This window comes from Myotis nattereri, assembly GCF_964212035.1.
Source record: "Myotis nattereri genome assembly, chromosome: 13".
Lineage (NCBI taxonomy): Eukaryota > Metazoa > Chordata > Mammalia > Chiroptera > Vespertilionidae > Myotis > Myotis nattereri.
This window is the reverse complement of record NC_138088.1, coordinates 16,677,520-16,693,604: the sequence shown is the minus strand read 5'-3', so window position 1 is coordinate 16,693,604 and position 16,085 is coordinate 16,677,520. Positions and strand designations below refer to the sequence as shown.

Below are 16,085 nucleotides of genomic sequence, written 5' to 3'. Positions count from 1 at the left end.
GATCAGGAGTTATTAAATGAAAGAGTGAAATAGTAGTGCACTGCACACACACACACACACACACACACACACACACGAGTGCATGCACACTCACATCCTTTTTCCTCATCTTGAGCCTATTGTAGGGGAAGCATTTAGGAGCACCTCATCTGATCTCAGTTGTTTAGAAACAATTTGATTTTGTTTTTTTACCATGTAATATCATATCTAAGTGTTAACCTAAAATTTATATCTTATAGCTAAGTTTCTAATAACTGTGTTCTATGTTCTTATTTTTTTTTAGTTCTTTTGCCTTCGTTTTTTACCTAGTGTTCAGTAGGTATCGGGACATAGGCAAAATCCCAATCAATGTCAAATTCTTTTTAAAGATATTTGAGAAAAACTAAGGATACCTTAGGAAATAAAAACTCAGAAAACCTAATCTCAAATAATTTAAATTACTTGTCCAATGTCAGACCAAACAATTTGGTGAACATGAAATTTGTCAGGTCTGTCTTGACACAATTAACAAATGCTTTCTACTCTGATGGATTGTAATATGAAATCATATTTTGATCATATTAATATCAAATTTGTCTTATATGTCCTTAGTAAGGAATTTGGCAATGCTGGATATTCCTTCCTTCCTTCCTGAAGTCTCATTTTATCCTGGTTCTCCTTTTTTGGGAGGTGGGTGTTTGTTTTCCTTTCTTTCTGCTAGAACCTTTTCCTCTTACATGTTGATATTCCACCCACTTCCACTCTTTGGGTTCTTCTCCTGGGTCTGGGCATGGATTTCTTTGGGCTTACTTTATTTGGGGTTTCTGATCTTCTTAAGCCTGTAGAAGTGTGTTTAATCAAATTTGGGAGGTATGAAGACATAATTTATTCAAAAAAATTTTTGCACTTTTTTTTCTGTCTTCTTCTGGTACTATGATGTCATAAATGTTAGATCATCTAGAGTTATTCCATAGATGTCTAAGTCTTTGGTTCATTTTTTGAAAATCAGTTTTGCCTGTGATGTTCAGATTAAAACTTTTTTATTGATCCGTCTTCAGGTGTAGAGTCTTAATTCTGTCTTCTCCATTTTCCCACTAAGCCTATCTAGTGAGTTTTTTTTTTTTACTAATTTTTTATTTATTTCTTTTTATTTTTTTAAATTAAATTTTTATTGTTCAGATTATTACAGTTGTTCCTCTTTTTCCCCCCATAGCTCCCCTCCACCCGGTCCCCCCACCCCCCCACTGTCCTCATCTATAGGTGCACGATTATTGTCCAGTCTCTTCCCGCATCCCCCACACCCCTTTCCCCCCAAGAATAGTCAGTCCACTCCCTTTCTATGCCCCTGATTCTATTATAATCACCAGTTTATTCTGTTCATCAGATAATTTATTCACTTGATTTTTAGATTCACTTGTTGATAGATGTGTATTTGTTGTTCATAATTTGTATCTTTACCTTTTTCTTCTTCCTCTTCTTAAAGGATACCTTTCAGCATTTCATATAATACTGGTTTGGTGGTGATGAACTCCTTTACCTTTTCCTTATCTGTGAAGCTCTTTATCTGACCTTCAATTCTGAATGATAGCTTTGCTGGGTAAAGTAATCTTGGTTGTAGGTTCTTGGCATTCATCACTTTGGATATTTCTTGCCACTCCCTTCTGACCTGCATGGTTTCTGTTGAGAAATCAGCTGACAGTCATATGGGTACTCCCTTGTAGGTAACTGAGTTTCTTTCTCTTGCTGCTTTTAAGAATCTCTCTTTGTCTTTTGCTCTTGGCATTTTAATTATGATGTGTCTTGGTGTGGTCCTCTTTAGATTCCTTTTGTTTGGGGTTGTCTGGGCTTCCTGGACTTGTAAGTCTATTTCTTTCACCAGGTAGGGGAAGTTTTCTGTCATTATTTCTTCAAATAGGTTTTCAGTATCTTGCTTTCTCTCTTCTTCTGGCACCCCTATAATTCGGATGTTGGTACTCTTGAAGCTGTCCCAGAGGCTCCTTACACTATCTTCGTATTTTTGGATTCTTTTTTCATTTTGCTTTTCCAGTTGGGTGTTTTTTGCTTCTTCGTATTTCAAATCTTTGACTTGATTCTTGCGATCCTCTAGTCTGCTGTTGGGAGTCTGTATAATATTCTTTATTTCAGTCAGTGTATGCTTAATTTCTAGTTGGTCCTTTATCACAACCTCGAGGGTCTCACTAGATTTCTTGAGGGTCTCATTAAGTTTATCGGCGGTTTCTAGAAAGTTCTTGAAAAACCTTAAAAGTGTGGTTTTGAACTCTGTATCCAGTAGTTTGCTTTCCTCCATTTCTTTCATTTGTGTCCTGTTTCTTTGTCTCTGTATTTTTTATGCTTCCCTGTGTTGGTAGAGTGGCTTTCTGTGCTAGGTGTCCTATAGGGCCCAGTGGCTCAGCCTCCCCAATTTCCTGAGGTGGACACTCTTGGTGCACCCCTTTGTGAGCTTTGTGCACAGTCTTGTTGTAGTTAAGCCTTGATTGTTGTAGGTATCACAGGGAGGAATTGACCTCCAGGCCAATTGGCTGTGATAATCAGCTGTGTCTACAGTGGGAGAACTTCTGTGCTGCACACCCTTCTGGGGCAAGACTTGCTTCAGTGGGGCTTTGGTGCTCACTGTGTCTGCCCCCTTAGTGTGTCCCTTATGGATCTGAGGAGTTGTAATCTGGATGGTCCCACTCTGACCACTGGGTACACTGGCGCTTGGATCTAAGGAGGTGCTAATTTAGCCTCTGCCTGAGGCTACCCAGCAGGAGCTATGAAGAAATCTGCAGATTCCCCTTCCTTTTTGGGGGTTTGGAGGTGCCCAAATGAAGCCCAGCTGTGAAGCAATGCAAGCTGCTGTGGGGCCTTGGGCCTTCTCTTGGAAGTTCTGGGTCTGTCTGGCCCAGGTGCAGTTTGTTAGATAATTTTCAGATTGCAAAGGGCCAGGGCATTCATATGCAAAAGCCTCTGCCACAGCTTGGGTGGGGCGGGGTCTCAGGGGATCAACAGGGCAGAGCAAGCAGCTATGGCTGATCCTCAGCCCTGCCCTAAGGGGCCCCGCGTCTCAGTGTCCCGGTAATTGCTGCAAGCACCTCCAAAGGAAAGCCGCCCTGTAGTTCTGAGTTCTGCCTGCTGCCAGACTGTCCAGTCTCTCCCCGAACAAGTCCGGGTCCCCAGAGACTTCCCGGAACCAGAGTTCAGAGCAGTCGGGGGCTTGTGGCTCCTGATTCAAAAAGACAGCGGCGTCCTCAGTCGCCAGCCCTTGCTGCATGCGCCTCCGTACCTCTGCACTCCACCTCCGCAGCTCCTCTGAGTCTCAGTGTGCTTTTTATCTTTCCTTCTAGTTGTAGAATTTCCAATCAGCCAGCCTTCTTGTAGTTCTGGATGATGTCTGTTTTGTCTTTTAGTTGTATTTTTGAATTTGTTGTGGGAGGCAGCAATTTCTGGTGTTTACCTATGCCGCCACCTTGGTTTCTCTATCAAGTGAGTTTTAAAATTTCATTCATTCTATTTTTATTTGGTCTTCTCTGCATCTTCTGTTTCTTTGCTGATTCTTTCATTTTTTTTTCCAGATATTTCAAGAGTCCCAGTACTTTGTGATTCCCAGAGTTCTCCTTTTTGGTCCTCTAGCCAGAGACATGGCACTTTATTTTCTCAGTTCTGCCAAGATTTCCATGACTGAGCTGATGTCTGGCTAAGTAGTGGGAAGATACAGAGAGAATAGTCTAAATTGAAACTTATTCAGTGAATTCTTAAACTCATATTAAATTATTCAGTTCTAGATGTTTATTTTATTCTTTTTATTATAATTTCAACTCTGTTGAAATGCTTCATTCTTTTATCTAGTTGATGCATCCTTTCCTTTGTTTCCTTAAAAATATTAATTATGATTATTTTGAGATCCCTTTATTTCCAATGTCTGAATCGTTTCTGAAACTATTTCTTTTGTTTTGCCCCTTTTTTGTCTAATTATTTTGCCTCTTTGTATAACTATCAGTTGTTTTGCTTGCCAGACACTGTTTATTTAAGAACTGTAGATCCTTCAGATTTTATCTTCTATTAGAGTGTTCACTCTTTTCTTTATGAGGCAAGTAATCAAGGATTAAGGTAGGTCAAATTTGATTTTCAGTTTTGATAGACTCCTACTGTTTGTTTCTAGAACTTGACCCTCTAGGACTTTTAATTGAGATCACCAGGTCTTGTCTCATCAGCTCTGAAACAGTCCACCAGAACAAGGGCACCAGTACTGCTCCAAGAGTTTACAGCTTAGTTCTTTATCCTCCTGCCCTGCCCACCTTCAAAATTTGGCAAATATCTCAAGTGGGAGACTGACCTTATGTCAGCATAGGCCCTCAGTTTCCAATTTTATCACTTTAGTACTTTGTAATGGCTGAAATCCCTACTTTTTTTTTTTTTTTTTAACCTTGGTCTCCACCCCCATTCTAGTATTCTGCTTATACCAAAATCTGAATTTTCAGCTTCTAGATGTAATCAGTATAGATACATGTCCTCTCTCTCGGTGCTTAAGGGTAAAGTGTCCATGTATCTACACTTCTGCTAGGACTTTCATTTCTTGCCTATTATGTTTTTAGTTCCTTTTCTCCTGGTTTTTGTTTTGTAATAAGCACTGCCTGACTAGGAGAACTTTCTGCTTTTCAGGTGATTTTGGTTAACCTTCTTAGCTTTCCATCCACTTTCAGAATTGAGCAAATGTGTTATTGGGCAAACCATATGTCAAATGTTTGCAATCCCCGATATGTCAAATTTTGTCTCTCTAACCCCACGTTACTGACTATAAATTTGGACAGGTCAAACAAACAGTTGCCAGTTCTGGCCTTCCCTCTAAACAGTTCTCACCTCCCTGGGAATGTATTCATTTGGTCCTTGTTGCTTCCACAGCTCTTTTGTACCTTTAATGATTGTAATTAATATAACTTTTCTAGTTCTTGCAAGCAGGAATTCTGGCTGTGTCCCTCTATATGCTACTCAAAATCAAAAATTCCATATGTTATGTTTTGAGAAGATATTTAAAAGTTTTACTGCCTCTGATTGTGATTTTTTTTTAAGTTTGGTAGAGGAAAAATAATTGTTGCTTGAATACATTTTCTGCATATCTGTTAGCATATGTTTCTAGAATTTTTCTGTGATCAGAGAAACTAAGGCCCCATTACAAACCATGGATTCTGTGATAGGAATAACAGCTGAAATCAAACCAATAATGAAGGAAGGAGGTATAACTTAGGTTTTAGAACTGACTATGGACATACAGATGGCATGTTAGATTTACCAGAAGACTACATAGCTCGTTTTGAAAACCCTTGTCCTGCAATATTTCTCTTCTACTTATATATGGCTTTTTCCTTTATATTTAAATGTAAATGTCAAACAATTTTATTATTTAATGAAAATTGTAAGTTGGTTTAATAAAATTTTGTTGTGTGTTTTTATAATGGGTAGAAACCTAATGCACATATCATGCATCTGAGTTTAGGTATAATTCATTTTATTTTAATAATCTACTAGAGGCCCAGTGCACAAATTTGTGCACGAGTGGGGTTCCTCAGCCTCGCTGGCGATCAAGGCCTATTGGGGTGGGTGACTGCGGGAAGTTGGCCGGCCATGGGAGGTTGGCTGTGGGAGCACACTGACCACCAGGGGGCAGCTCCTGCATTGAGCATCTGCCCCCTGGTGGTGAGTGCGCATCATAGTGACTGGCTGACTGGTCATTCTGGTTGTTCCGACATAAGGGTCGCTTAGGCTTTATATATATACAGTGGGGCCTTGACTTATGAGTTTAATTCATTCCGAGACCGAGCTCGTTAAGGAGCTCATTAACTCAAATTACTCTGTCAACTCAATGCAAAAAATCGGCCAAGAGACAGCTGGTATCTCAAAAAACTCGTTAGTTGGGACACTCGTAAGTCAAGGCCCCACCTACTTATATACAAAGTGCTTGTCAACAGTATTTTTTATTGTCTCGTGCAAAAACTTCATTCATTTTCAGTGTTATAAATGGGAACACTTAAACCTTTTAGTCATTTTAGAATTGAATAAGGAGTTATCTAAGTAACACATGCTTAACTGCTTTCTTATCAAAGAAAATGAAGTTAGAGGTCGGAGCAATACCTTTAAATTACAACCCTTATGAACTAATAGCTTAACCTCAGTTTTGAATGACTGTTACTTTTTCCATCTTTTAAAAATATGCTTAAATGTAAACACATGTGGGATATGTTCTTTTGGCTTTTATCAAACTGACATTTAAGTGAATTTTTTTTTTACTTCACTAAACATTTGTGGTAAAAGATTTCAAAGCTTTGAATCTTACAATTTGCCTATGGATCCCCCACTCCACCCCCGTGTTATTATATTAGCATTTGGTCTTAATAACTATAACCTGTTTAGAATTAACTGATTTTTTTTCATTTATTATTTGTTTAGATAAGTTCAGGAAAGAACTTCATCAAAAACACGACTTGGCAGTTATGAATGCGTTCTTAAGGGAGTTAATTTTTTTTCTTTTAGTTTTACTCTAAAAACTTTACTTATGTCTTATATCTTTCTTTATGAAATACTCAAAATTGTTGATGTTTGTTTCTGTGCTGTGGTGATGTTAGCGCAGTGTGAGATATTCTTTATCTACTGATATATGCTGAACTCTAATTTTCTCCCCAAGACTGGAATAGGAAAGGTTTTTAGTTACTGTGAAAGTGGAAAGCAATTGCCCTAAGAATAAACTAGAAATTGTAGAGGGTGGTTTTGCGTACATTTTCCTGTTCATAATTTTTCTTACATCTTATTTATAAGGACTTTTTGATTTAAGAATTATTGGTGCTTAGTTATAGAGTATAATAATAAAATCTTTCTCATTTCAACTAGTATTTACATAATATCAGATAACTAGAAAAATTACCATTATACTTTAAAAAGCTATTTCTGTTCTTTAATTTTCTCCTTTTTTATTCTCCTTTTTTTATTATCCTTTTCTTATCTTTTTGCTTTTTAGAATGCATCTTCTGAATGCATTAACTTAAAAATTATTAGTCAACAACTCTCTTTTATTAAAAAGTATTTGTTTAGTTTCAGGCCATAAGGTTTTTATTCTAAATGTTCTTATATTTGTTGTATATGTTTTTAACATTTTCTTAATTATTGGCTGGATCTTTTTTAATATGTCCCAGGTCTGCCACTTGTAAAAGGGAAACTCATCAAAAGTCACTTAAACTGGGCTTGGAGAATAATAAATATGAATTTTCTCAACATTCTTGAAACAAGGGACACAAATATAATCACATATAACCTGTACCATTAAAATTGCTAGGAGACAATATACTAAGAATTCAAATTTCTTATAAGTAGAGGAAGAAATATCATATTCCAATAGAACTCTTATTGCTTCTGTCTGTCTGGACCTTAGGAGAGTAGAGGTGAATGGGAGGCTTAAGAGACTGTGAAAAAGAAGGGAGATATGGAGAGTGTAGTTCAAGATCAGACACAATCACTCCTGAAAAGAAAAAGTCTAACACACAGGTCTCAGACTTGTGTTTTGGACATAGAGCAGGATCAGGCAAGCCCTCTTTTCAGTATATTGTCCCCAGTCTACTAGTATTCTAGTTAGCCTGTTTTTTGCCCTGTAAGGAGCTTGTCCAGTAGGAGCCCTGAGCTTTGTCCTGTACAGAGCAAGGGATCTCGCTGGAAGAGAGATACATAATGGAAAAGGAGGTGACAAGAAATGAGGTAAGACAATAGCTTTGGATTGTGTTGGATTAATTGAACATATCAATAGTAACCCCCAAATCAAATGACTTCATAGACATAAACTTTATCTTCTGAGAAAATTTTCACGGAAGTATTACAAATAAAAGCATGTTATATATGCAACCTATTCCAAAATGATTTGGAATAACTAAATATTTATGTATCTATAGAAAAATGAAAAACCTGCAAAAATTGGTGATCTTGGCAAAAAGTGTACAGGTGTTCTCTTATTCTTGCAGCCTTTTCATACTTTGAAACTAATTTCAAAATTCAAAGTTTAAAAATGAGTCACTAAAATTCAAAATTTGTGCCTTTACTTAGAAAATTGGGGTAATTGTTTTGATCTTTAGGATTATTTTGAGTTTCAAATGTGGTTTATGTATGTCTCTGTGTGTCCGTGTTTATGTCTTTCTGTGTAGGTAGAGATGTACATATGTATATACATAAATGCAGAGAGGGACAGATTGTTCTTTGGAATTTCCTTAATTGGTTACCTAGGGGTGTGTGTGTGTGTGTGTGTGTGTGTGTGTGTGTGTGTATGTATTTAAAAAATAAGATATATTGAGGTATAAGCTATATGGAGTGAAATTTATTTTTTTATGTGTACAATTCATGAGTTTGGACAAGTGTATACAATTAGTGTAACCATCACCAAAATAGAATATTTCCATTGCCCCTCAAATTCACATTTCTTTATAGTCAGTTTCTTCTCTCCCCTAAGCTGCTGGCAGTCACTATTCTGATTTCTATTCCTGTAGCTTTACCTTACCCAGAATGTCAAATGAATGGGATCATATTTTATGTAGCTCTTTTATGTCTGGCTTTCTTTAACATAACCTAATATTTCTGAGATTCAGTCATGTTCTTGAATGTATTCGTTGTTTCTTTTCATTGCTTAATAGTATTTCTTGTATGAATGTACTACAATTTGTTTATCCATTCACTAATTGAGGGATATGTGGGCTGTTTGAAGTGTTTGGTGATTATAAATAAGGCTTTTATAACCCGTCATGTGCCTGAGTTGTCTTGTAACTACATGTTTACTTTTTAAAGAGATTGTCAAATTATTTTCTAAAGAGGCTGTACCATTTTCATTTTTATTTTATGAGCATTTCAGTTGCTTTACATCCTTTTCAGCACTTAGTATTGTTAGTTTTTTAAGTCATTCTAATAGATATATCTCCATATGGTTTTAATTTGGATTTCCTAATGAGTAATGATATTAAAAATTTATGCTTATTTGCCATCTGTATCTTTTCTTTGTTACTATTAATATTTTGCCCAATTTTTTATTTTGAGAGTTCTTGATAATATTCTGGATAGTATAACCTTCTCAAAGTTAATAATTTTAGTAAAAAGTATTTCTATAACAATAAGTCTATTTTAAAAATAGTTGATCAATTATGTTTAAGTCAGAAATTATGAACTGTGCTTTTGTATCCTTAATCACTGTGACATATTCAGACTCTATATCATAGGATGTCAGACTTGTCAGGGATTAATTTTATGTAATATGAAAAATATCATTGCTGTTAAGTCAGTGTTTTTTAGGAATGTCAGAAAATAAGTATTTCTAAAATTTCATATTCAATTTCTCATATTTATATAACCTTGCCATTTGTCTTGCTGATTTATGGGTAATTCGTGGAAGGTTTAAAAAGGTATTTTGGAAGAAATTATTTAACCAAAAACCAAATGAAGATAGGAATTCAAAATGCTCTAGATTTTAAAACCTTTAAATCTTACAAATTGAACTAAACCATACTTGGTCCTCAGATTATGGGAGTAAGACTTACTTTTTCATTCAGATCCTTATGTGTGGATCTCAGTCAGTGGAATTAAGAGTCCTGTGATTATTTTTCTAAGGTATGGTAACTATACATGGTTATATTAGCATCTTCCAACAAATATTGTTTTTTTTCTTTTTATTGAATTTATTGGGTGACACTGGTTAACAAAATTACACAGGTTTTAGGTGCATAATTCCATAACACAACAGCTGTACACTGTATTGTGTGTTCACCACAAGTCAAGTCTCCTTCCATCACCATTTATCTCCCCTATTCCTCCTTCTACCTCTCCCCATGTCCCTCCCCCAGGCAATTACCACACTTGGCTGTGTCCATGAGTTTTTTCTCTCATTTTAAAATTTTTTTTGCTCAACCCTTCTACCTTTGTACTGAATTCCTCCCACCCCCAACCATGGGCATCTGTCAGCCTGCTTGCTATCTATGAGTCTGTCTCTATTTTGTTTGTTAGTTCATTTTGTTCATTAGATTCCACATATGAGTGAAATCATATGGTACTTGTCTTTCTCTGACTGGCTTATTTCACTTAGCATAATGCTCTCCAGATCCATCCGTGCAGTTGCAAAGGGTAAGATTTCCTTCTTTTTATACCGATTAGTAGTATCCCATTATGCAAATGTAGCACAGCTTTTTTATCCACTTACCTACTGATGGATACTTGGGTTGCTTCCAAATCATGGCTATTGTAAATAATGCAGCAATGAGCATAAGGGCACATATATTCTTTCAAGTTAGTATTTCTTTGGGTAAACTCTCAGAAGGAGAATCACTGGGGTCATAAGACAGTTCTATTTTTAATTTCTTGAGGTAAACTCTGTACTGCTTTCCACAGTGGCTGCATCAATCTGCATTCCCACCAACAGTGCACAAGAGTTCCCTTTTCTCCCCGTCCTTGACAATACTTGTTGTTTGTTGATTTAATGATGATAGCTATTCTGATAGATTTGAGGTGATATCTCATTGTGGTTTTAATTTGCATATCTCTGATCATTAGTGACACTGAGCATTTTTTTCATATGTCTATTGGCCATCTGTATATCCTCTTTAGAGAAGTGTCTATCCATTGCACATTTTTGATTGGATTAGTTGTTTTTTGTTTGTTTGGTTTTTTTTTTTTTTTTTGGTGTTCGAGTTATATAACTTCTTTATAAATTCTGGATATTAAGCCCTTATCAGATATATTGGTGAATTTATTCTCCCATTCAGTGGGCTCCCATTCAGTGGGTTGTCCTTTGATTTTGTTTATGGTTTCCTTTCCTGTGCAAAACTTTTTAGTTTAATGTAGTCCATTTGTTTATTTTTATTTATCTTATTTTTTATTTTTGCCTGGAACTATATAACAGAAAAAATAACCCTGGTCAGGTAGCTCAGTTGGATAGAGTATTGTTCTAATATGCCAAGGTTGTGGGTTTGATCTCCAATCAGGACACATACAAGAAGCAACCAACAAAGTGGCACAACAAATCCATGTCTGTCTCTGTCTCTGTCTCTCTCTCTCTCTCTCTCTCTCTCTCTCTCTCTCTCTCTCTCTCTCATCAACCAGTAAAACTTTTGCTATGAGAAATGTCTGAGATTTTACTGCCTGTGTTCTCTTTAGGGTTTTTATGGATTCGAGTCTAACATTTAAGTCTTTAATCTATTTTAAGTTTTTGTGTAGTAAGAAGGTGGTCTAGTTTCATTTTTTTTTTGCATGTTATCTGTCCAATTTCCCCAGCACCATTTATTGAATAGACTATCTTTACCCCCTTGTGTGTTTTTGCCTCCATTGTCAAATATTGACATAAAGGCATGGGTTTATTTCTGGGCTCTCTATTCTGTTCCATTGATCTATATATATATTTTTAAATTTATTCCATTTCTTGGGGTGACTGGTTAATAAAATTATCATCTGTATATTGTATTATGTGTTTAACACCTCCAGTAAAGTCTCCTCCCACCACTATTTATCCTCTCTTCTATGTCTGTTTTTATGCCCGTACCATGCTGTTTTGATTACTATGGCCTTGTATAGTTTGATATCAGGTAGCATAATTTCTCCAACTTTGTTCTTATTTCTCAAGATTGCTGTTGCTATTCGTGATCTTTTGTGGTTCCGTATAAACTTTTAAAATATTTACTCTAAATCTGTGAAATATGCCAGTGGTATCTTGATAGAGATTGCATTGAATCTATAGGTTATTTTGGATAGCATGAACATTTTAATGATTTCAATTTTTCTACCCATGAACTTGGCATATGCTTCCACTTTATTGTGTCTTCTTCGATACTTTCTTCAGTGTCTTATAATTTTTTGAGTGCAGGTCTTTTACGTCCTTGGTTAAATGTATAATTAGGCATTTTATTCCTTTTTGAAGCAATTCAAGGAAATTGAATAGCAAAAAATTCTGAATTAAACTCCAGTGACACTTATTTTTATTTAAAAGTTATCCTTAATAAAAATGGTTTCATTTTCAAGGGGGGATAAATGGTGATGGAGGGAGACTTGAGTTGGGGTTGTAAACACAATACAGTATACAGATTATGTATTGTAGAATTGTATACCTGAAACCTGTATAATTTTATTAACCAATGTCACTCAATAAATTGAATTAAAAATTTCTATATTTGATCATTTGATCTGATACCTTTTCTTGTGCACATTACCCCTCTGAGGAGGTTACTGTGTCTCCAGAAATTTAATATTAAACTAGGATTAAAGACTAGTATTTAGTCACAGTTTTGCCTACCACATTAGTGTTTGAAACCTTCTCTACTTCCCTGTATTTTACTTTTCTTATCAAAAGCAAAGCATAAATATAGATATAGATAGATAGATAGCCATCGTATTAATTGTCAGGAATTCTAAATTGTTTATTAGGTATTTAGTAATTTGTGATATGAGAGTGGAAAGCATTACTTAGAATTTAAATTCCCCTATACACTATCAGAATAAATACTAAAACTTCATTAGAAATATACAGTATATTGTTTTTTGCTTTTTTCCATAAGATTAGTCCGCAAGAAATTCTGAATTAAACCCCAGTGATACTCATTTTTATTTAAAAGTTACCCTTAATAAAAATGCTTTCACTATAAATTGAAATAAGCACATGATCAAATTGTAGAAGATTAAAGGGAACAAATCTTGCCTCATTCCAAAAATTCCCTAAGTGGAAATATTTTTTTTGTGTGTGTTTTTTTAAAAAATAATTTTTTTAATTTTAGAGAGGAAGGAAGAGTGAGCGATAGAAACATCAGTGATGACAGAGAATCATGGATTGGCTGCCTCCTGCATAGGGATTGAGCCTGCAATCCGGGCATGTATCCCTGACTGGAATCGAACCCAGGACCCTTTAGTCTGCAGGCCAGTGCTCTATCCACTGAGCCAAGACAGCTAGGGATGGAAATGTTTTTGGTTTGTCAGTCAACCATTTAGGATTTTTCTTTGTTGCATATTATTTTTCTTCTTTCCTGTATCTCCTTTTCAAATACCATCCAACCAGTTATCCAAAGTACAAATCTCAGAATTGTCATTCCTCTGCCATATCTTCTATTTGCAGTTATTTATCACATGCTATGTCTTTAACATCAGAAATGATTCCTTAGCTTGATCACTTTTCTCCAGCTGTTAGCTCAGTGTCTGATCTTTGGTATGAACTATTCTAGTCAGGTGATCTACCTCTTTTTTATTATTTTTTTTTATATAAGTATAGTAGGTATACAATCTTATATTTGTTATATTAATTTCAGGTTTACAATAGTGAATTGACATACTTCCTTTCTTTATTCCATCCTGTCCTCCAAACAGTGCTATCATCATTTAAAAACAAACAAACCAGCTGCCTTTCACACTAGTAGTAAACAGATTTTAATAATTCCTAGTTGTCTTCTGAATAATGTCTAAATTTATTAGCCTGGCAGAGAGAACAACCTATCCTTTCTTTGTCAGTTTTTACTACTTTTATTTTGACCTACATTTTAGTCTGTGTTTAACCTGATTCTCTGAGTATGTCATGTCTTTTTTATTTACCTTCCTGAATAATTTTTCTTCCTTATCTGTCAAATTCCAGTTCCAGATGTTAAACTTTCCTTGCCTGTTTCATTCAGAATCACTTACTTTTCTGCTTTATGCTTTTTGTTTGACTTTGTTCTATATATATATAGTTCTTTTTAAATAATTGTATGGAAAGTGGCTATGTTCTTCCATTATAAAATGAAGTATACTTAAAAATGTTTTTATTACAAAATAGTTTATGTGCTTATTACACATTCAATAAATTTATATAATATTCCTAATTGCTTCTAATTTGGAGCTAACCACTGTTAACACCTTGGTTGTAATCTTCCCGGTTCTTTTTAGTACACGTATATACTGGGTAATTTTGTTTGCAATATACATATGTATATTGTAATTTTGTTGTATTGTATTGTGCAAATATTTTCTCTATGCAATTAAGATTGCAGGTCCTCATCTCTGCACTAAGGCAATTGATCACTCTCTGTTTACTTTGTCATTCTCCCCCTTTCTCCTCCAATCTCTAATGTTACTCTTAGCTGTTACCTAGTTAATAAAGTAATTAGAGAACTTCCTGTGATTACCCAAACCATCCACCTACTAGTATATGTATCTGTGTCCCATGTACTTTGCTTTTCTACTGTTATTACATTAGTAGTATTAGTGGTAGATAAATATTGCTGTCAGAGTTCTGAGCAGGTTTGCTAATTGTGTTCATTGGCATCTCAGGTTTTACAGATGGAACCCCAAGGCAATTTGAATATGCGACTGGCTATAACTCCCTTTTCTCTATCCCAAATCTAACCATCTTTGACTTTATCTTTTTTTATATACATATATTTTAAAGTTCTGTAAAATGTTTCACTTGAATAGCAGGATCTACTACAAGTTTTGAAAATATTTTCAAGTCTGAAATCTTCCTTGAATATTCTACTCACATCCTCGAGACATGTAGTCGGGAATACTGACTTGTGATCCACATTAGTAAATGCCATCTAATGTGACCCTTATTCCAGTCAGTGTCCAAAGTCCCCTGGCTGAGGGTGTGTAATAGGAGGGGTGTACATGGATCCTCTTGTATGAAAAGTTACATGTATATTAACTATGTATATATTTTCCTGAAGAGAAGTTAGCTTTTATCAGATTCCAAAATAATGAGGTATCAAAGCTTAAATCATCTCTCTCTGTGCGTTTATTTGTCAGATACAGAAATTGTCACCAAGCGACTTGCCTATAATCATACAACCCAATGCGGTTTCCTGATTCTTTAAATTATAAACCGTTAGTCCTCATAATATGTAAAACTTTTAAAACTTATTAGAATATACATTTATAAAGATTTTAGAGAGCAACACTTAATGTAGGAAAATATGCATTGCTTATTATGAATTGTTTTTTCTAACTTTAGTTGATTAATAATGATTAATAATGGAAAGCCTATATATTTTAAATTCTTATAATTGTACATTTGTATAATAAATTTCTTAAGTATGGGTAGTAGCAAAGTTTTTTATACAATATTTAATTCATTTATGCATCATAATTATATAATTAAAAATTCCACTAATTGCAATTTAATGTGCTTCTAATCAGAAATTTGCATTGTGACAACTGACATATGCTAACTTACTTTTTCTACTGTGGTTTCCTTACAGGTTTAATGAACTTGTAAAAAAATTCAAAGTCGAATATCATGCTGGTGGTTCTACTCAGAATTCAATGAAAGTGGCCCAGGTTGGTTAATTCTTTTTTTTTTAAAGTTATAAAGAAATAGATTCAGACTGATTCTAGACTTTTGGTCATTGCATAATTGTTCCAATCTATATTTTGTTGCTATTGAATACTTTTGTTAGTTCTGAATTAGGATTTTATAAGTCATTTTCCATCTAATCAACAAAAATTATTTTAATTGGTATTTTTTTGGATACTGGTAAGTTTGCACATCTTTAATGTGTTTATTGTTTATTTACATTTTTTCTTTCTTAATTGTCAGATTCTTTGATTATTATTTTTTGAATGTTCATGTACTTGTTTGTAGAAATTCCTCATTTGATAGCTTTTTATCCTATAAATTGAAAGGATTATTTGTACTTTAACTCTTCTAGTGGCTTTTACTGTGCTGCAATGTTTAGTTTTTTTTAATATAATTAAGCTTTATGGCTTCTGCATTTCATATAGTGCTTAGGAAGGACATTTCTACTTTGTGAGCTCAGGTTAACAGAAAAGGGATAATGTATTAGTTCACTCAGGCTGCCATAATAAAATACCACGGACTGGGTGGCATAAAGGAGAAATTTATATTCTTATAGTTCTAGACTTTAAGTCCAAGATCAAAGTTCCATCAGGGTTAGTTTTTGGAGAGGTCTCCTTCCTGCCTTGTAGATGGCTGCCTTCTTACTGTATTTTTCATGACCTTTCTTCTGTGCCCACATGGAGACAGACATCTCTTGTGTTTCTTCCTCTTATGTAGACACCAGTCCTATTGGATAAGGGCCCTACCCCTGGGACCTCATTTAACTTAATTATTTTCTAAAAGGCCCTATCTC

At 34.9% G+C, this 16,085-nt stretch overlaps 1 protein-coding gene across 2 annotated transcripts in view; it reads left to right on the top strand.

The window, feature by feature from the left end:
* The window catches only part of ADK (adenosine kinase), a 474,216-nt gene that overhangs the window by 161,727 nt on the left and 296,404 nt on the right, over positions 1–16,085 (top strand). For both annotated transcript variants that reach the window (XM_081105246.1, XM_081105247.1), the window contains exon 4: positions 15,195–15,273. In XM_081105246.1, coding sequence (XP_080961372.1) covers positions 15,195–15,273 — 79 coding nt within the window. The remainder of the gene's footprint in view (positions 1–15,194; positions 15,274–16,085) is intronic.